This window comes from Oncorhynchus nerka, linkage group LG7 (genome assembly GCF_034236695.1).
Source record: "Oncorhynchus nerka isolate Pitt River linkage group LG7, Oner_Uvic_2.0, whole genome shotgun sequence".
NCBI lineage: Eukaryota > Metazoa > Chordata > Actinopteri > Salmoniformes > Salmonidae > Oncorhynchus > Oncorhynchus nerka.
The window spans coordinates 88,184,091-88,204,912 of NC_088402.1; the positions used below are offsets into that span (position 1 = coordinate 88,184,091).

The 20,822-nt window shown below is 43.2% G+C and overlaps 1 protein-coding gene and 1 long non-coding RNA gene across 5 annotated transcripts; both read right to left on the bottom strand.

Moving 5' to 3' along the window:
* Nucleotides 1-200: 200 nt before the first annotated feature.
* Nucleotides 201-5,868, bottom strand: LOC115132531 (RNA-binding protein 15-like). Its single transcript, XM_065020946.1, has one exon. It carries the CDS (start codon nucleotides 5,718-5,720, stop codon nucleotides 3,111-3,113), a length of 2,610 nt encoding a protein of 869 aa, XP_064877018.1. The 5' UTR covers nucleotides 5,721-5,868; the 3' UTR covers nucleotides 201-3,110.
* A 3,582-nt stretch (nucleotides 5,869-9,450) lies between these two features.
* LOC115132548 (uncharacterized) lies at nucleotides 9,451-17,097 on the bottom strand. 4 transcript variants are annotated; one of them, XR_003864085.2, is made up of 4 exons: nucleotides 17,021-17,097; nucleotides 11,066-11,253; nucleotides 10,850-10,958; nucleotides 9,452-10,747 (listed from the first exon to the last, which is right to left on the bottom strand). It is a non-coding gene; the product is annotated as an uncharacterized LOC115132548 (long non-coding RNA). The 4 variants fall into 4 exon arrangements; XR_003864084.2 differs by having other exon boundaries at nucleotides 10,825-10,958; XR_003864083.2 differs by having other exon boundaries at nucleotides 9,451-10,958.
* Nucleotides 17,098-20,822: the final 3,725 nt, after the last annotated feature.

Below are 20,822 nucleotides of genomic sequence, written 5' to 3' on the forward strand. Positions count from 1 at the left end.
AAAACACACACACAGGTGATCATCACGCAGACGTCTCTCCTAGTCTCCTCGGCGCTAACAATCGGCAAAACGACGTTTGGTTCCCTTTTCTTGTGCCACAATTCAAAGTGATAAAACACAATTCCTTTTTTTGGAAACACAACAGACGAGATAGTCACAACAGTTCTCGCTCTTCAATTCATTTCCACGGCAGAAACAAGTTTCCAACAAATGAACATTTATTGATATTCGGAGGACAAATAAGTGCATAAATGCACTTTGTCTCTGTGTGTGTTAAACAGCTTGGCAGTAAGCGCAGTGTGGGAAGAGGATTTTCCCTTTTCTTGTCTTCCCAATGAAACCAGGTACACAGCACAAAGCCAGAGGGTCATATTACTCCATTTAAAACAGAACACAAAAGAAGACAACTTAAAAGTTGCTTTCTCAGTGAAAACACACAAATACTAAGTAGTTTCCTTCTCTTCAGAGTTTCCTGCGAGGTTTGAGCCATAGGAAGTCCACAGTTGAGGCGGTGAGACAAATACAGATTTTTTTTCTCATACAGTTTTTCAAACAGATAAACCAGACCAACCTCCTCTTAAAACATCCTAAAACTACAACTCAGTTTAAAAAAAAAACTGCCATAAAATGTTACCAACAGTAGGTTATTAAGTCTGACAAATCTAGCTGTTTTCTGCTGGCCGCAAAAGGGGAAAACATTGTTGTTTAAAAATATTTAAAAAATAATAGCACTACAACTTATCAAACCTACAATTTTAAGTTTTCCTCAAAAAAAAAAAAAAAAAAAAGATCAGTTTCTCCAAATGTTGAATAGCCTTTTAACTGATTGATTATTAGGATTACCGTAAATCATTTGTTAGCAATGATTACCAATAAAATACTGTCATATTCAGACAAACTTGGCAACAAACATTGGTATATTAATTGAATGAAACCGGACCAACAAATGTCAACAACAACAAAAGCTTAAGTTTGTTTTTTATCTCTAGTGTAATTTTACCACACATTATAGGTCAAAGGTTATAGGTCACAAGTTACTACCAAGGGTCAGGTGGTGCTAAAGAAAATGCACACAATAAAATCTACCCTTAGCATCTCTCTTAGTGGGCTGTGTGTTTGTTGCGTCATTGCATTGATGGGCCCATCCTACAGTATATTAGCTGGGCAAAAATCACCTCTATATTTCTCATTCAGCCTCTCAATACGCCCAAGTATTACTGGTGAGTAGCTTAAACATTAAAACACATTTGGAAACCAATTGAATACACTATATTCACACCACAGACAAGTTAGGTTGAGTTTACACTCAGCAACTAAACCCCATTGTCTCGGCACATTTTGTAGTGTCATGAACCATTCCTTAACCATAGAGGTGTGGGCTAACCTAACCACAGATAGCCTACTGTGCATAGGGACATTCGATTCCTAGGTTTGAACCATTGTCATGTATTACAGAAAGACAGGAAGTCAATTTTGTCAAGTAATGACATATCCCAACATAATTGTCCCCAAATACTTTTTTTTGTGAGAAATCAAAATATGATTTATATCCTCGTCAAACAGATCTGGTGGTATCTTTCTCAAAATGTGACATGTGGCTTCATAATTCAGGACTTTTAGAAAGGGCCTTGAGGTGAAAAATATATAATTAGCTGTAAATGACACGAAATGATTGTAATGAAGCATAAAGCAGCCTAATCTACAGAGCCTTCTAGAAAGTATTCACACCCCTTGACTTTCCCCACATTTTGTTGTGTTACAGCCTGAATTTAAAATGGATTCCATTGAGATGTGTCACTGGCCTACACACAATACCACATAACGGCAAAGTGGAATTATGTTTTTTTATTTTATTTTTACAAATTAATTTAAAAAATGAAAATCTGAAATGTCGTGAAAAAAGAAGTATTCAACCCCTTTGTCATGGCCAGCCTAAATACGTCCATGAGTAAAAAATGTGCTTAACAAGTCACATAATAAGTTGCATGGACTCGCTCTGTGTGCAATAATAGTGTTTAACATGATGTTTTAATGACAGAGGGTGGATCAACAACGTAGTAGTTACTAACCTAACTGACGGCGAGAAAAGAAGCATAATAAATGGAGTGGAAAGTTCTTAAGAGACTGACCCCAGAAAGACTCACAGCTGTAATTGTTGCTAAAGGTACTTAGAAACAAAGTATTGACTACAGGGGTGTGAATACTCATGTAAATGAGATCATTCTGTATTTAATTTTAAATTAAATTTGGCAAAATTTCTAAAAACATGTTTTCACTTTGTCGGGTATTGTGTGTAGATGGGAGAGACAAACTTCTTTTAAATCTATTTTAAATTCAGGCTGTAACACAAGAAAAATGTGGAATTAATCATAAAATCATAAAATAAGGTGTATGAATACTTTCTGAAGGATCTGTATATAATAGGATCAATGGAACACTAACAGTGGACCAAATGTTGGAATGGAGCCTTCTCACACACAGCGGTTGATTCAAGTTTTCCTAATTGAAAACGGGTGCTATTTTACCTCATTTCAAGTTAGATTGTATTTCTAGAATGTCCCCCTTTTATAATACTGTCTGGAAATGAGCACACACTTATTTAATAAAACAGGGTTGCACAATTTGCCTACACATTTGTTGACTTTCAAGAGGGCATTTCATATTTATTTTGGTGGAACAAATAGGTGACATAGCCTAGCATCATACCCCTACTCTAGTAGTACCCCATCTAGTAGTACCCCATCATACCCCTACTCTAGTAGTACCCCATCTAGTAGTACCCCATCATATCCCTACTCTAGTAGTACCCCATCTAGTAGTACCCCATCATACCCCTACTCTAGTAGTACCCCATCTAGTAGTACCCCATCATACCCCTACTCTATAGTAGTACCCCATCATACCCCTACTCTATAGTAGTACCCCATCATACGCCTACTCTATAGTAGTACCCCATCATACCCCTACTCTAGTAGTACCCCATCATACCCCTACTCTAGTAGTAGTACCCCATGGAGCTGAACTCAACACACAGCATGCAATAGTAGTTACTGACATCTTTTTTTCTTTTGTACAATATCACTGATGTCCTGCTTCCTCTCTGATTGTAGTTATGATGGCCCTCGCACCACGACCATCACCAGATAGTCCTCGTCGGTTTTGGCCAGAGCTTTAGCCGAGGCATCAATGAACTGCTGTGAGAACTCACAGGGAGGGAACGCATGGAGAACACCCTGGTGGTCCTTATCCCGGCTGCCTCCAACGGGCAGGCTGATGACTCCAGCTGCCTGCTTCTGTTTCAGGTAGGACACCAGATTGCGGAGAGGACGCTGGGTGGAAGCTGCAGGGTCCGTCGACGACACCTCCTCGCCGCCGGAACCGGGAACCGCCAGGAGGACGGCGTAGCCGCCGGGGCCGGCCGCTTTGATGCGTCTGGAGACCTCGTCCAGCTTGGGCTGGTCGAGACGGAGACGCTGGGTGATCTTGAGTTCGCCCACCTGTCTCCCCGTGGGGCCGTCGACGAGGAGGTCCTTGGCCACGCCCTGGTGACCCTCCAGGAGGTGCATGTTGGCGGGGAAGTTGCTGTTCTTCAGGAGGAGCATGCCGTGCCAGGCCAGGCTCAGCTTGGATGACTGACTGCCTTTAGAGCCGCCCTGGTCTGAGGAGCGATCCCTCTTAGCTCCGGGTCCTCTGCTGCTGCTGTCGCCGGCTTTACGTTTCCGCTCCCCTGTTGAAGATGTGAGGCCACTGCTGGAGGCCCCTCTCTCAGCGAGATTCCCCTGGTTCTTCAATCTCCTGTCTCCTCCGCCAGGACGCTCCAGACTGGGGCGGCGGTCTCGTCCAGGGGAGGGTCTGTCGTCACCGCGAGGGGGGCGCTCTGAGTCACTGAAGCGGCCTCCGTCGGGGCTACCGTCTGGGGATGGGCCACCTCTGCGCCGGCGTGCCGTGCGGTCAGTGCTGTCAGGAGAGACATCAAGATGGCGACCGTCGTCCATGAGGCGTCGTTTCCGTCCCGGGTCACCGCCGCGCCCCACCAGCTCACGCTCCAGAGACCAGGGCTCCCTCCCCCCCGGCCGCCGGTCTCGCTGCAGGTGATCTGGCAGCTCAAAGACCCCGGGACGTACTCGTTCACGCATAGCCGGGTTAGGGGGCCACTCACCCCCGGGGAAGCCCAGATCTCTCTCTCTGAAGTGGAGCGGCGGTGGAGTCCTTTCTCTGTCCCTCAGCGGCTCAGCTGTGGCTCGGTGGATGAAAGCCTCTGCCACCATGTCGAAGGGGGGTAGAGGAAGAGGCTGAAGGAACTGCTGCTGGTAGTGGTGCTCTGTGTCTGCAAAGTCCACCCTGAGTCTCCTCTCTGGCCCCCCCAGAGGGAAGCCACGCATGTGAGTGCACGCAGCCTGAGCAGCGTCAAGGCTCTCATACTGTATATAAGCCCAGGTGTCCCCCTTTCTGTAGTCAATGGTCCTTATTGTACCAAAGCGGTCAAACTCTCTGGCCAATGCTGCTAGGGGGACCCAGGGTCCGAGCCCACCCACCCATAGGCGTGTGGTGGGGGTGGCCTTACCATAGCCAATCTTTATGGGGTTACGGCCCACTATCTTCCCAGACATGGTGAGTTTGGCACGATGGGCCATGTCTAGGTTCTCAAACTTCAGAAATCCGTATGTGCTGGTCTGTCCCCGTGTGGGCTTTATATCCACCTCTGTTATCACCCCAAACCTGTCAAACGCCCTCCTCAGGTCCGTCTCTGTGACTGTAATGTCCAAGTTGCCCAGAAACAGCGTTCTGTTAGCTCTTTGGTCATCCTCGGGAGAGATAAAATCCTCCTCGCGGAAAGCAGCAGCTCTCTCTGCAATGAAAGCAGGACCTGGGCGTGACCTGGCTTCAAACAGGGCAAACTCCCTCTCCCGTTCTAGGTCTCTGGGCAAAGGGGGAAGTGGGGGAGGAGGGAGGCGCCCAAGTGCCAGCTGCTGTAGTCTGTAGTCTCTGTATCCAAGCCCTGATGGGGAGAGGGGTCTCTGGGTGTGAAGGTGTCTGTGCCCTGGGGCTCCAACATAAGGGTCTCTGTCAACTCTCTCAACTGGAGAGCGACTTCTCCGTCTGTTTATGTACACTGCGTCGATTTTCAGAGGACGGTCGTAAAGTACTAACCTACCCCGGGCGTGTTTAGCTGCTCTGGCATCCTCGGGCTTTCTGAAGTTGACAAACGCGATTCTCTCGTCGTTGCTGCGGCTTATTTTGACACTCACGTCCCCAAATTTTTTGAATTCGTGGAAAAGTCCGTCTTCGATGTCTTCATCGCTCAACTGAGTTCCCAATTCGCTGATTTTAAGAGTTTTGTACTCACTTTCGTTGTTGTTGGGGGGAGGCAGAGCACGCTCGCCACGAGAATTACTAGTCCTTGCGGTGGCTAAATCGAGAGTCAAGCCCAAGTTGTGGTTCTTACCGATAGCGCTAGCAACAGCACCGGGATAACTATGGTTACTCACGCCGGATCGACTGGAAACATGCCCGTCAAAATCCCTGTCTCTCTTTTCGCCCAACAAACTCCTTCTTGTAGATCCTGCGTCACTTTTAGTCGAGCTATTTCCATTATTGCTCCCACTGGAAACTGAGATAGCCCCCATTTTCTTGCTGGGCGGATGGCCTCCTCCCCTGTCTCGGATATCATCCAAAACCCGAGAGCGCTTTTTAATCGGCGACCTTTCTTTGCCTTTCATTACAGTCCACCTCGCAAACCCTTACAACGATGAAGGTTGTCGCCAACGATATTATGTATGTATTTTCTTACAGTAAATCGGTGAAAAGGCGAACTCCGATTAGCACTGACCCTGCGGCAAAACAACAACATCCGCCATTTTGTCTGGAATACTGTCAGAGCCCGCCCCTTCGAGCTGATTGGAGGAAATAGTGGGTGGAAGAAACAACTACAAATTTACAGTGTATGTCAGTCAAATCGTAAATTACAGAAACTGGGGCATTATTTATTTAGGGTTATATACAATGTTGCATAGAGCCTTACTTTTTATATTTTGTTATTCACTTTATTCAAATAGCTAATTTCTCATATGAAATTAAACAACAAATTATTTGCCCTGAACCTTTGGGTGTTTCATATTTGGTCTCTTTCAGCCAATTTCTGTGAACTCAGTGCTGTTCGCTTATTTTGTTGTGCAGTGCGAACATTCCAAAGTAACTCAGACCCCTCAAAAGAGCCCCCGAAGCGAACCCGACTGAGACCATCTCAAGAGGTGTTCTGAGTTCGGTTCGCTTAAATTCCGGGTTACCTTTTTATTGGACAATGTGAATGCAAAGCACCCCAGGATCGCTTGTCATTATTTCCGCACCACACACTAGACTACTGCTACACCTTTTCCCTGCCATAAACCCTCACATTGGTGATGATGATGTCCAGGTTCGCGAAAAAGAAACGTGTGCTGTTTTTGGATATTGGTTAGCGATTGTCAAGTACACAAAGAAATTCCTAAATGTGTGGAGTTTTAAGTTCATGTGATCTAAAATCTATTATAAACTGGGTGGTTGGAACCCTGACTGCTGATTGGCTGACAGCCGTGGTGTATCAGACGTATATCACTGGTATGACAAAACATGTATTCTTACTGCTTTAACTACATTGGTAATAACAATAAGGCACCTCAGGGGGTTGTGAAATATCAAATTAAATCAAATCAAATTGTGTTTGTCACATGCGTCGAATACAACAGGTGACAGTGAAATGCTTACTTACATGCCCTTAACTAACAATGCTTTAAGTTAATAAAATACAATAAGTGTTAAGTAAAAAATAGAAAACAGAAAATAAAAGTAACAAATAATTAAAGAGCAGCAGTAAAATAACAGTAGAGAGGCTATATACAGGGGTTACCGGTAGCGAGTCAATGTGCGGGGACAGCAGTTAGTTGAGGTAATTGAGGTGGGTACATGTAGGTAGAGTTAAAGTGACTATGCATAGATTATAAACAGAAAGTAGCAGCAGCGTCAAAGAGGGGTCCTCGGGTCTGGGTAGCCCTTTGATTAGCTGTTCAGGAGTCTTATGTCTTGGGGGGTAGAACCTGTTAAGAAGCCCTTTGGACCTCTCGACTTGCCGTGCTCCGGAGGACAGTCTCGCTTGCCGCTTAGCAGAGAGACAGTCTCGCTTGTTTAGCAGAGAGGACAGTCTCGCTTGCCGTTAGCGTCTAGCGTTAGCAGAGAGAACAGTCTCAGAGAGGACAGTCTCGCTTGCCGTGCGTTAGCAGAGAGGACAGTCTCGCTTGCCGTGCGTTAGCAGAGAGGACAGTCTCGCTTGCCGTGCGCTTGCCGTGCGTTAGCAGAGAGGACAGTCTCGCTTGCCGTGCGTTAGCAGAGAGGACAGTCTCGCTTGCCGTGCGTTAGCAGAGAGGACAGTCTCGCTTGCCGTGCGTTAGCAGAGAGGACAGTCTCGCTTGCCGTGCGTTAGCAGAGAGGACAGTCTCGCTTGCCGTGCAGTAGCAGAGAGGACAGTCTCGCTTGCCGTGCGTTAGCAGAGAGGACAGTCTCGCTTGCCGTGCGTTAGCAGAGAGGACAGTCTCGCTTGCCGTGCGTTAGCAGAGAGGACAGTCTCGCTTGCCGTGCGTTAGCAGAGAGGACAGTCTCGCTTGTGCCGCAGAGAGGACAGTCTCGGCTGCGTTTAGCAGAGAGGACAGGACAGTCTCGCTTGCCGTGCGTTAGCAGAGAGGACAGTCTCGCTTGCCGTGCGTTAGCAGAGAGGACAGTCTCGGTTGCCGTGCGTTAGCAGAGAGGACAGTCTCGACAGAGAGGACAGTCTCGCTTGCCGTGCAGTAGCAGAGAGGACAGTCTCGACAGTCTCGCTTGCCGTGCGTTAGCAGAGAGACAGTCTCGCTTGTGCGTTAGCGTCTCGCGTTTAGCAGAGAGGACAGTCTCGCTCGCTTAGCAGAGAGGACAGTCTCGCTTGTTAGCAGAGAGGACAGTCTCGTCTCGCAGAGAGGACAGTCTGCCGTGCGTTCTCGCTTGCCGTGCGCAGAGGACAGTCTCGCTTGCCGTGCGTTAGCAGAGAGGACAGTCTCGCTTGCCGTGCGTTAGCAGAGAGAACAGTCTCGCTTGCCGTGCGTTAGCAGAGAGGACAGTCTCGCTTGCCGTGCGTTAGCAGAGAGGACAGTCTCGCTTGCCCTGCAGTAGCAGAGAGGACAATCTCGCTTGCCGTGCAGTAGCAGAGAGGACAGTCTCGCTTGCCGTGCAGTAGCAGAGAGAACAGTCTATGACTAGGGTGGTTAGAGTCTTTGACAATTTTTAGGGCCTTCCTCTGACACCGCCTGATATAGAGGTCCTGGATGGCAGGAAGCTTGGCCCAAGTGATGTACTGGGCTGTACGCACTACCCTCTGTCGTGCCTTGCGGTTGAAGGCCAAGCAGTTGCCATACCAGACAGTGATGCAACCAGTCCAGATGCTCTTGATGGTGCAGCTGTAGAACCTTTTGAGGACCTGAGGACCCATGCCAAATCTTTTCAGTCTCCTGAGGGGGAATAGGCTTTGTCGTGCCCTCTTCACGACTAATCTTAGTGTGTTTGGACCACGGCTAATGGCTGTGTCCAGGCACTCCGTGTTGCGTCTTGCGTAAGAACATCCCTTAGCCGTGGTATATTAGCCATATACCACACCCCTTCGTGCTCTATTGCTTAATTCTAGCTATTCTAATTCTAATTCTATTCTGGCTCTTAAATGGGCAGTAGCCTACCTTGGGTGTACAATTTTCAATTACACCATTATTTATTCTGCAGTCATTCTATTACTATTTATTCTGTTACGAATCAGATGTACATGTTAATAGTATCTTCTATTTGCAATTATTATGTCTCATATTTTAACTAAATGCAATCCATTCGCTTCATACATGTAAGTAGGTATATCTAGCTGTCCAATAACACATTCTGACTGAATGGCTTGCCCTGCACTTTGTAAAAAAACAGAGTGCATGATGAAAAAATATCCTGGGTCCTTTCTAAACATAGCAATGTGAATGCAAAGAGGACTCAGTCCACAAAATAGGTGAAGTGAACTGGCAAAATAGTTGAGTCCTCATGCAAAGGCAATGTGAATGCAAAGAGGACTCAGTCCACAAAATAGGTGAAGTGAACTGGCAAGAGTTGAGTCCTCATGCAAAGGCAATGTGAATACAAAGAGAACTGAGTTAATTTACCTTCTTTTTTTTTATACCCAAGTACACCTTTAAGAAGACTGAGATCGGTTATTTTAAAAGAGGACTGTGTGAAAACACCCTTAGTTACTGTTACTAGCCAGCTACCACATGGTACTCTACCCTGAACCTTAGAGACTGCTTTTCCCTATGTACATAGTCATTGAACACTGGTAACCGATCTACCACAATACTTCATAATGACAAAGTGACAGCATGTTTTTGTAAAAACTTTTGCAAATGTATTGAAAATGAAATACAGAAATAACTAATTTACATAAGAATTCACACCCCTGAGTCAATACATGTTAGAATCACCTTTGGCAGTGATTACAGCTGTGAGTCTTTCTGGGTAAGTCTGAGCTTTGCACACCTGGATTGTAAAATATGTTTACATTATTCTACTGCTGTACACACCTTTTCTATTCATATACTGTCCATGTTGTCTGTAGTCCGCCACAGTGGACACATTCTACAGATGTAATGTCATCAATCAAATGAAACTTTATTTATATAGCACATTTTTTACAACAAATTAATTTCAAGTTGTTTAAAGTCGTGCACTGAAAGGCATGTAGCACTTAACATCCTTCCTGTAGGCATGTCTCTAGAGGTGACCACTTCCTGTTGACAGGTCTCTATAGTTGACCACTTCCTGTTGTCAGGTCTCTATAGGTGAACAGGGGATTATTTCTACCACATGTAGCTCTTAACCTCCTTCCTGTTGGCAGGTCTCTAGAGGTGACCACTTCCTGTTGACAGGTCTCTATAGTTGACCACTTCCTGTTGTCAGGTCTCTATAGGTGACCAGGGGATTCTCTCTACCACATGGGAATGCCTCCATCGAGCTCATCCGTGTAGCCATGAAGCCTATTTTGGTGTTTACCGATATTGTCCGTACGGATATGGAATGCGAGTGAAGGAAGCCAGCCGTGCCCAACGAGGCGCAGTCAGTGGAGGATCTGTACCTGGCTGAAGACTAAAACCCACTGTCCCGAGAGCCCACAGAGGAGGTTCTTCAGTGACTAAGGAACCGGTTCAGTGGAATAGCATGTCTCCTTAAACCTGAGCCAGAACAACCGCTGCCCTCTCTGGGGCATGCAGGCATCCTGGCTGGCATGACTCTGTCGGTGGAGCAGCAGGAGACTATACGGCAGGCAACAGTTGGACAGCACACCAACCTCAACTGGCACATCATGAGGAGAGGAAAGTTGACGGCCAGCAATTATGGGACAGTGGTTAGGGCTAAGTGCGTTACTTCGTCGCTGATTAAAAAATAAAATAAATAAAAAGAGTCCTCAGATCACAGTTGTTGGATGGGGTGATGTCTGTAAAGTGGGGCACAGTTAACAAAGAGGAGTGCATCAAGGCATTCAAAATGTCTACAAGGATGGATGTGCAGGAGTCAGGGCTTTGGGTCATAAGGTCTGGGATCCTAGGTGCCTCACTGGATGGTCTGGTGGGCACCACAGCAGTGCTGGAGGTCAAGGGTCCATATGGTGCACGGGCCCTTACTGTACCATTGTAGAGGCAGTGAAGTCAAAGGATTTCTATATCTAGGAAGTAAATAAAATAAAATCAAAGACATACAATCAAAATTTCGATGCATCTACAAATTCAATGTTTTACACACTATTGTATCATATTTGACGTGTTACTGAGCTGTCCGTCCACAGACTCGATGTGCTGTAGTCTCTGCAGCTGGACGCTCACATCCCACTGGAACAGGATGTCCCGGATGGTCTGAAGGATCCACTCCTGTTGGGACTGGAAAACAGAAGAGACATTTGATCAGTGGTGGGTCTTTTTTTAAATGCCGTATCAACATCTTTATCTGGACAGAAAATGCCTTGTTTATCATAACACAAACCCACCACGGACAATGTGACAAGTTGTATCCCTGAACACCCAATCGTCATGCCTCATTGTTTGTTCTTGTTTCCCCAATCAACAGTTCTGGATCGTTCTCTCCTACTGGTAAATACAGGGCCCTTTCTCTTTCCCGTCAGGAAAATGGCAGCTACAGACCCGAGTGTCGTAACTGGGTTTCCGATCCAGCCTTCTGAAAGACAAAAAATAAAATACTTTTACAAGCTAGCTAAGTTGAGTACTAAAATGGTAACAGTTATATTCAAATACCATAAACCTACAGATTTGACTATAGTAACAGTGAAAATACCTGCACATCTAAAAATCCTACTATGTGGATGGGACGTTTCTACCGGGATGGAGGAATGATCTGGAATGATCAGATAGTGATCTAGGGTACAATTTGCCCGAAATGGTGAAGTATTGCAATGATCTATCCAACTGTACTTCTGATTCTAATTCTCAAGAGGAAACGTTCCAACCCTCCGCCGGGAGGTCACTGTAGAGGACTAACAGTGATAGAGGGATCGTCTGAAAGATACTAACATGCAGGGATGGAACATAAGGATTTTGGGCACTGGCCAGCAGTCCTCCTCTTTGTAATCTTCAGGCCCATTTCACAGGCAACACCCCATCCAACATCTAAACACCTTGAAATGCATTCATTGTAAGAATTGTGCTATATAAATAAGATTTGATTAATGACATTACAGCTGTATAATATTTAAGTGCTGTTTTTCCATAAACTTTTAATTGATCATTTAGGATTTTAAATCACTTGACATATCAATTATATTGTGGAAAGGATCCTAGATATCAAAGACTGTGTGAATGCAAGTGCCACTCCAAAATAAATCAATAGTGTCCTTTAGAAGATTTGTCTCTGGTCATGAAACTACAAGCTGGATGGCTAAACTAAGTCAATTCTGAATGTCAATAGATTATTACATTCATTTTCATCAATGACAACATTCTAGAACGGAGTTATCACTCTTGGAATTCTTGTATAAGAGATAATATCGCCAATGATTATATAATTGATTAAGCGGCTCTTTCCTTGCAGAATGTTGACAGCTGTATACAACACATTGTACTGCTAAGATGCTCAAAATGTACTTAATAGCTTCACTCACCAACAAAGGATAAACTTTATCCCTCATGCTGGGCCTGACCAAACCGGTAAGTTGCTCCTCACTATAGCTGCACTTCTCCACATGGCCAGACTTCTAGTGGTCTCCTCTTATGCTCATCCTTAAAAATGCCTTAAGGTCTGAAATAGACACCAAAGTCGACATACTGTACAAACAATTATCTAGGCTTGTAACGGGGTGAGTGACTGGTTGCCGGGAAGTCAGGCGCAGGAGAGCAGAGATGGGTGATAACAGGAGAGCTTTAATATACACCCTGGCCCAAAGGCACAGGCGAGGAAGCACAAAGCACAACCACAGTAACATGAACCGGATAAAACGAAACAAACCTAGGTTAGAAACAAACCTAGCGCAAGCCAGCCTGTAGCGTAAACACCCTACACAAAGAACAATTCCACACACAGACATGAGGGAAACAAAAGGTAATAAACATTTAGTCTGATGAGGGAATGTGAAGCAGGTGTGCAGGAAAACAAGACAAAACAAATGGAAAATGAAAGGTGGAGTGGCGATGGCTAGAAGACCGGTAACGTCGACCGCCGAACGCCGCCCCAAGAAGGAGAGGGACCGATTTCGGCGGAAGTCGTGAAAAGTCTAAGTAAAACAATATAAATATATATTTTTTTAAATATACACACAGGTGAAGTCGGAAGTTTACATACACCTTAGCCAAATACATTTAAACTCACTTTTTTACAATTCCTGACATTTAATACTAGTAAAAATCAGTTAGGATCACCAATTTATTTTAAGAATGTGAAATGTTAGAATAATAGTTGAGAGAATGATTTATTTCAGCTTTGATTTCTTTCATCACATTCCCAGTGGGTCAGAAGTTACATCCACTTAATTAGTATATGGTAGCATTGCCTTTAAATTGTTAATTTGGGTCAAACATTTCAGGTAGCCTTCGACAAGGTTCCCACAATAAGTTGGGTGAATTTTGGCCCATTCCTCCTGACAGAGCTGGTGTAACTGAGTCCTCCTTGCTCGCACATGCTTTTTCAGTTCTGCCCACACATTTTCTATAGGATTGAGGTCAGGGCTTTGTGATGGCCACTCCAATACCTTGACTTTGTTGTCCTTAAGCCATTTTGCCACAACTTTGGAAGTATGCTTGGGGTCATTGTCCATTTGGAAGACCCATTTGCAATCAAGCTTTAACTTCCTGACTGATGTCTTGAGATGTTGCTTCATTATATCCACATCATTTTCCTACCTCATGATGCCATCTATTTTGTGAAGTGCACCAGTCCCTCCTGCAGCAAAGCACCCCCACAGCATGATGCTGCCACCCCCGTGCTTCACGGTTGGGGTGGTGTTCTTCGGCTTGCAAGCCTCCCCTTTTTTCCACCAAACATAACAATGGTCATTATGGCCAAACAGTTCTATTTTTGTTTCATCAGACCAGAGGACATTTCTCCAAAAAGTACGATCTTTGTCCCCATGTGCAGTTGCAAACCTTAGTCTGACTTTTTTATGGTGGTTTTGGAGCAGTGGCTTCTTCCTTGCTGAGTTGCCTTTCAGGTTATGTTGATATAGGACTCGTTTTACTGTGGATATACATACTTTTGTACCGGTTTCCTCCAGCATCTTCACAAGGTCCTTTGCTGTTGTTCTGGGATTGATTTGCACTTTTCACACCAAAGTGTGTTCATCTCTAGGAGACAGAACGCGTCTCCTTCCTGAGCGGTATGACGGCTGCGTGGTCCCATGGTGTTTATACTTGCATACTATTGTTTGTAAAGATGAATGTGGGAACCAGACTTGTGGAGGTCTACATTTTTTTTCTGAGGTCTTGGCTGATTTCTTTTGATTTTCCCATGATGTCAAGCAAAGAGGCACTGAGTTTGAAGGTAGGCCTTGAAATACAACCACAGGTACACCTCCAATTGACTCAAATGATGTCAACTAGCCGATCAGAAGCTTCTAAAGCCATGACATAATTTTCTGGAATTTTCCAAGCTGTTTAAAGGCACAGTCAACTTAGTGTATGTCAACTTCTGACCCACTGGAAATGTGATACAGCGAATTATAAGGTAAATAATCTGTCTGTAAACAATTGTTGGAAAAATGACTTGTGTCATGCACAAAGTAGATGTCCTAACCGACTTGCCAAAACTATAGTTTGTTAACAAGAAATTTGTGGAGTGGTTGAAAAACAAGTTTTAATGACTCAAACCTAAATGTATGTAAATTCTGACTTCAACTGTGTGAGATATTTATATACTGCTCTGCTAACTAGCCAGCTAAAGTGTAGTCAGTGGCTAGCTAAAACAGAAAGGGGATGTAAATGCATAGATTGGGCACAAAGGTCCGATTGCGCTGTTGAAGCGTAGCTGACAACAGGGTTGCCAGATCTCGCTCAAAATTCTAGACCATGAACTCTGAAAACCCACCCACAAGGCCTGAAAACTAACCCCCCAAAAAAGTTTTCGCAGCAAGAGAGGAGTTGCCACATTTATCCAATAAACCCCTTTTTCTATAACGCTATTGAGCGAATTAAGGAATATCAACATTTTTTCACAAAGTAGGCTAAGAAGCAAAATTCGGTTTTCCATCAAAATAATAATTATTGCGAGTTTTAAGAATATGTCTCAAGAGAAAAAATAAATCCCCTTTATTAAACTCTCCAGATCATTTTCCATCAATGGATGTAGATTTAAATTGTTTTAACTGCTATGATTAAGCAATAAGGCCCGAGGAGGTGTGGTATATGGCCAATATACCACGGCTAAGCGCTGTTCTTAGGACATTGGCCTTAGACGTGGAATCCATATACCACTTATTGCTTTATAAACTGGCTACCAACGTAATTAGAATAGTAAAAAGTATGTTTTTGTCATTCCCCTGGTTCATGTCTGATATTCCATGGCTTTCAACAAATTAGTATTCAGGGCTCAAATCACCCAGATGTATTATTGTAAATAAATCCAGTTTGCGCATGTGCATAACTATAGGAAAATTCGATAGGAGAGTTTGAGTGATGAAATTGACAGATGATCTCAATCTCTGTGAAGAAACACTTGGACGGACTTCAAAAAAATGAATGTTAGGCTATTTTCTGGCAATTGTGCCATTATTATATGCCTGGTGTTGAGAGTACAAACCGTTGTAAATGGCCTATTTGCGAGATTGACTTATTATTCCAATAGGCATAGGCTTGTAAATTAGGACTTTAGGTTTTACTTTGTGTTAGCGCCTGTGTGCTGGTAAGGTGGGCGGAGCTACAGTTCTGATATGATGAACTGACATTACTGAATTGTTTAACTACAAATAATTCACAGCCTTTTGTACAGTGGCACTGACTAAAATCGGGGTTCATAATTGTAATTAAATTTTGCCGTGATTTGCTGAGATAGGCTACCTGCATCTATAGGCCCTGATAGGCCAACATCTCATTTCAGGGAGAAGTCCACAATGAAACTGACATTAAATGTGGAGAACGGTACATTTACGATAGAGCTGTGACCATGATCACAATTGATAACTTCCAATTTCCTTAACTAAACATGGCCATTCATGATTGCATAACAAACTGAGTTATAGGCTATTTATTACATCCGTTTGCCAGCTCCAGGCAGGCTACACAAGTGGCACAAATTGATTTGCAATAGCTGAAGTGATATCGTCATTTCAATATATTTATTGTATCAAATGGTAGGCTACATTAGCCTGTAATGGCATAGACATTTTCCTACTTGATGACCAACTGATGCAAATGTAGACTATAATTCTCCACATTTAATGTAATTTTCATTGTGGAATTTTTACCATAAAACACAAGCATGCGAGGGATTTCATTTCATTTCAAATTTCCACTCACATTTCCACAAGCGCTCCAGACCCTAGAACTGAGCATGAGTAAAACCCTTCGCTTGATACTGTTGATACTTTTCCAGAAGAAAAGTGGACATTAGAATGTAGTTTACTTTAAACCACCCCTGGGCGAAGTTATCTAGAGCGCCTAAATTCGTCTTCCAGTACTTTGTCGCCATTATATCAGTTCTATTAACATGTTTTATGGGCAATAATGACTCATCTTAATAGTCTACCTCCAACTGTTAAAAAGTTGTCACGACTTGAGGACGTGCCGCTGTCTCCGTGACTCAGCTATGGAACGGCGTTTGCCGTATAGGTCTTTGCATGTCAAAAAAGATACACGTCAAACAACACTATTTTACGCGTTAAATAAGCTTTTAATTTTGACCCGTCAAATAACACAAGTCTACTATAGAATGTTGTGTGTGCTGAATTTGAACGTGCAAGCCCAGCGCCACCAATACTATCAGTGGCACTGTCAAAGTTGTACAACAAAAAAGTCTGCAAACAAGCACACAAACAGGCCACGAACGTTGTGTTTAAAATACCACGTTGGTAATAAGGCATTATTAAGGCATTATTTGTTAGACAGCTACTTCTGGGGTAGCTAGCTATATTTAGCTTGATACCTAGCTAGCACCAATACAACTAGCCTGAAAACAATAACCAGTAGAAACTGCAGTCATTTTCATTATTCTTAGCAATGATTTAGGAAACCTTGTAAGTATTAGCTAGGTTGCCACTTGTTGTTCGTCTATTGAAACTGGACTTCAGTACATGAAAATAAATATATAAATAAATTCAGAATAAAACCAATCAATTCTAAAAGCTTTAACAAGAGCAAGGTGACCAGCAAGAGCGACATTTGAAAACAGCATCACATTTTGTAAAAGCAGAATATTTCAGGTCATCCAACCCCCCTAACCTTTGACCCCCTAACAGTTTATTCCATGGGTGAAAGCACATGCAACCCTGTCGCCCAAAGCTAACCTTTATAAGCAGCCAGATAGCTTCATCTGACCAGTGAGACTCGCCTGGACCGTGGTGTGAAGCTAGCCACAATAAGGATTAGGCACAATAAGGGGGAATTTGCGATTTGCCTTCAAAATAAAAGTACCTCTTTGAAAATTATGTAGAAGGTTACAAATTGGTGGAATCATGCAATATATATTCTAAATAATGTTAAACAAGATTGGAATGTGAAGCAATGGAATGGGGGGGGGCATCAGTCTACTCGGTGACACCGACAGAACACAACTGTGAAGAATTTACGCAAATATTAGGGTTGTAAGCTCTTATCGCGGGACTGTGACTATGAAATCACCTCCCAGTCAGCCTATTGTGTGTATTGACATTCATATTGCACTGTACAGCTTTACCTTTCCGTACGTTAACCTACTTTTCCTAACCTGTTACGTTAATTCTCCAAGCCTTTACTGTAAATTCTCCTAATCTGCTATAAAAAGTAAAATAGATGTTAAAATTTGACAAAAATATGATCCCTTCTAGCAATGACTATAAAAAAGAAGAGACACAAATTGTACAATATGAGGTCCATATAGCCAGGAGGTGGACATTGTCAAAAATATATAATTTGTAGAGAACATGATTCACAAGAGAAAATGTATGGATATTACAGCACATGAGAAATATCTCACTGGGATAGGACAAAATACTGTGACTAAATGGTTGTTCCAGCCCAACAATAGATTTCATCTTTATGTGACACGAAAACACCTGAATTTAACACAAACAAAACATTAAGAGCCCTGGTGGTATAGGTGACCTGAAGAAGTGATTTTCTAGCACCAGGTGCGCTTTTCATTTGTTAAGGTACAGTAGGTTCACCAGCTGACCTCAATCAAGGCACCCATGTGGACTGGATTCCCACTGTGAAGATGAGCAATGTTGCAGCAGCATCAGATTCTACTTTGTCCTTTTCCAGATGTGACAGGAGACGTCCCTCAGTTATACATGGCGGTTGTCATGTGCTGCACTTTGCTCAATCGGAATGATTCCCAGTTGTGCCAATTGAGTAAAGAGCACCTTCACCTTGTTGTCATGACAAAACCTGCATGAATATATATAAAATGTCATTTGGAACATGTAAAACACTACTGTTTATGATATTGTAAACATTCTGTACATTAATAATAGGTTACTGTTGTATGGGTGAAATGAAAAGTGTTTTGTGTGTCATCTCTGCTTTGCCTTTAACCCATTGAAAAAAATAAAAATGTATTTCTTATAGCCTAACTAGTCATTATTTTACAATTTAAACACATTTATACAATGTAATTGTGGTAGTCTTAAGCAAACCATCTTCATGATCACAATGGCACCTCCAACTGCCACTCAGACCTTCTGGGGGGAAAAGTATCTGGCATTGAACTTGGTGGTGGTAGTTAGTTGTGTGTATGTTTTAAGCTATGGATACCATCATCTCCACACATTTCGCCATCTAGATTACAAGGGTTAGATTTGCACACACAGACAAAAAAATGTCCTGTCAGCACAAGGCATGTACAACATCTAGTATAATTAGCCTCATATGCAGTACATGGTCAACTTGTATTATATTTGTTAATGAGAACATATAACTCAAACAATATGTAAACAATTTGAGTTAAACTATTCTCTGCTTCAGATGCACAATGTAAAGGGGTGCATTACAAATGCCCATAAGCAGGGTGCAGACTGCTGAGGGCCCAAAAAGGTGACACTTCTTTTTATTTTTTTGCACTGAAACATGCAGAAAATCCCTGCTAGGGGGATATGCAGGTTTTAACTAATCAAACAAAGAATATGATCTACATGATCAGTCTCTGTGTGTAAAATAAAAAGTAGTTCATGTGAACCTAAGAGCAGTTGGAGGCCACGGAAGGAGGGTTGTATGGCATTGAAGCTCGTCTGGAGGGTTGTTAACACAGTGTCCAAAGAAGGGCCAGAAGTATACAGAATGGTGTCGTCTGCGTAGAGGTGGATCAGAGAATCACCAGCAGCAAGAGCGACATCATTGATGTATACAGAGAAGAGAGTCGGTGGCACCCCCATAGGTGAACTCTGTGGCACCCCCATAGAGACTGCCAAAGGAGCGGACAACAGACCCTCCGATTTGACAACACTGAACTCTATCAGAGAAGTAGTTGGTGAACCAGACGAGGCAATCATTTGAGAAACCAGGCTGTCGAGTCTGCCGATGAGGATGTGGTGATTGACAGAGTCGAAAGCCTTGGCCAGGTCAATGAATACGGCTGCACAGTATTGTTTCTTATCGATGGCGGTTAAGATATTGTTTAGGAGCTTGAGCGTGGCTGAGGTGCACCCATGACCAGCTCTGAAACCAGATTCCATAGCGGAAATTAAGGAACAAGGTGGAAGGTGTGTTCCACCCCGCTCTAGCGGAGTGGAACTCACCTTCCAAGGAGTTGCATCCTTTTCCAGAGAACGCATAGAGCCAGGACTTGATTGTCCCTTTTATACCATGGCTATAATTGAACACATTTGCCTCTATAAATGTGTTCATTTGCCTCTATAAATGTGTTCATTTGCCTCTATAAATGTGTTCATTTGCCTCTATAAATGTGTTCATTTGCCTCTAGAAATGTGTTAAACAACCACTGAAGTAGCTAGTAAGTTTACTAGATTACTACTACTATTTTCCAACGTCATTAGAGCAGTACAAATATTATTTTTTTCATACCTGTGGTATACAGTCTGATATACCACGGCTGTCAGCCAACTACACATTTGATCAAATTAACCAACTCATCTTCAAGCTTTGATTTGAATCAGCTGTGTAGTACTAGAGCAAAAACCTAAATGTGCACCCAGGGGGGTCCTAAGAACGAGTTTAGGAAACCCTGCTCTAGAATGCCATTCAAGCCAATCAGAAACGAGTCTTCAACAATGCCATGTTATATAATATTCCGGACTCTGGCGTTGCTCGTTCTGAAATTTCCTTATTTTTACTTTTTTTGGATTAGGTGTGTATTGTTTTGTAAAAATGTTTTGCTAGGATATTATTACTGGACTGTTGAAGATAGAAACACAAGCATTTCACTGCACCTGCGATAACATCTGCAAATCTGTGTACACAACCAATAAACTTCGATTTGGTTTGACCTCTATCTTAAACTGCACCTTTGCAATCTCGCCACAGGATGGCGCCATCTGAGTTGCATACAAAAGCCACAAGCTATTTGTAACCATGCAGTAGTGTCTTGTAACCATGCAGTAGTGTCTTGTAACCATGCAGTAGTGTCTTGTAACCATGCAGTAGTGTCTTGTAACCATGCAGAAGTGTCTTGTAACCATGCAGTAGTGTCTTGTAATCATGCAGTAGTTTCTTGTAACCATGCAGTAGTGTCTTGTAACCATGCAGTAGTGTCTTGTAACCATGCAGTAGTGTCTTGTAACCATGCAGTAGTGTCTTGTAACCATGCAGAAGTGTCTTGTAACCATGCAGTAGTGTCTTGTAATCATGCAGTAGTTTCTTGTAACCATGCAGTAGTTTCTTGTAACCATGCAGTAGTGTCTTGTAATCATGCAGTAGTGTCATGATGAGCAAATTCATGAGCTACTGTATACAGTGGGTGAGTTCGCAAATTCGACTTGGCTATCTATTCCGATTTCAGAGCACTCATTTGAGTGTGCCAGAGCGCAGAATAACTAATGAATTTACCAACGCTCAATACCAACACCTGCTGAATATGGCTGTTGTAAGTAAACATTGTCAAAAAAGCAGAATTCAATTGTTGCCAGCAGCACAGTTAGTTACCAATGCTCTGGA

Bases quoted from the DNA above. Each gene is read 5' to 3' on its own strand.
- LOC115132531 (XM_065020946.1), bottom strand. From the start codon at position 5,720: ATGAAAGGCAAAGAAAGGTCGCCGATTAAAAAGCGCTCTCGGGTTTTG.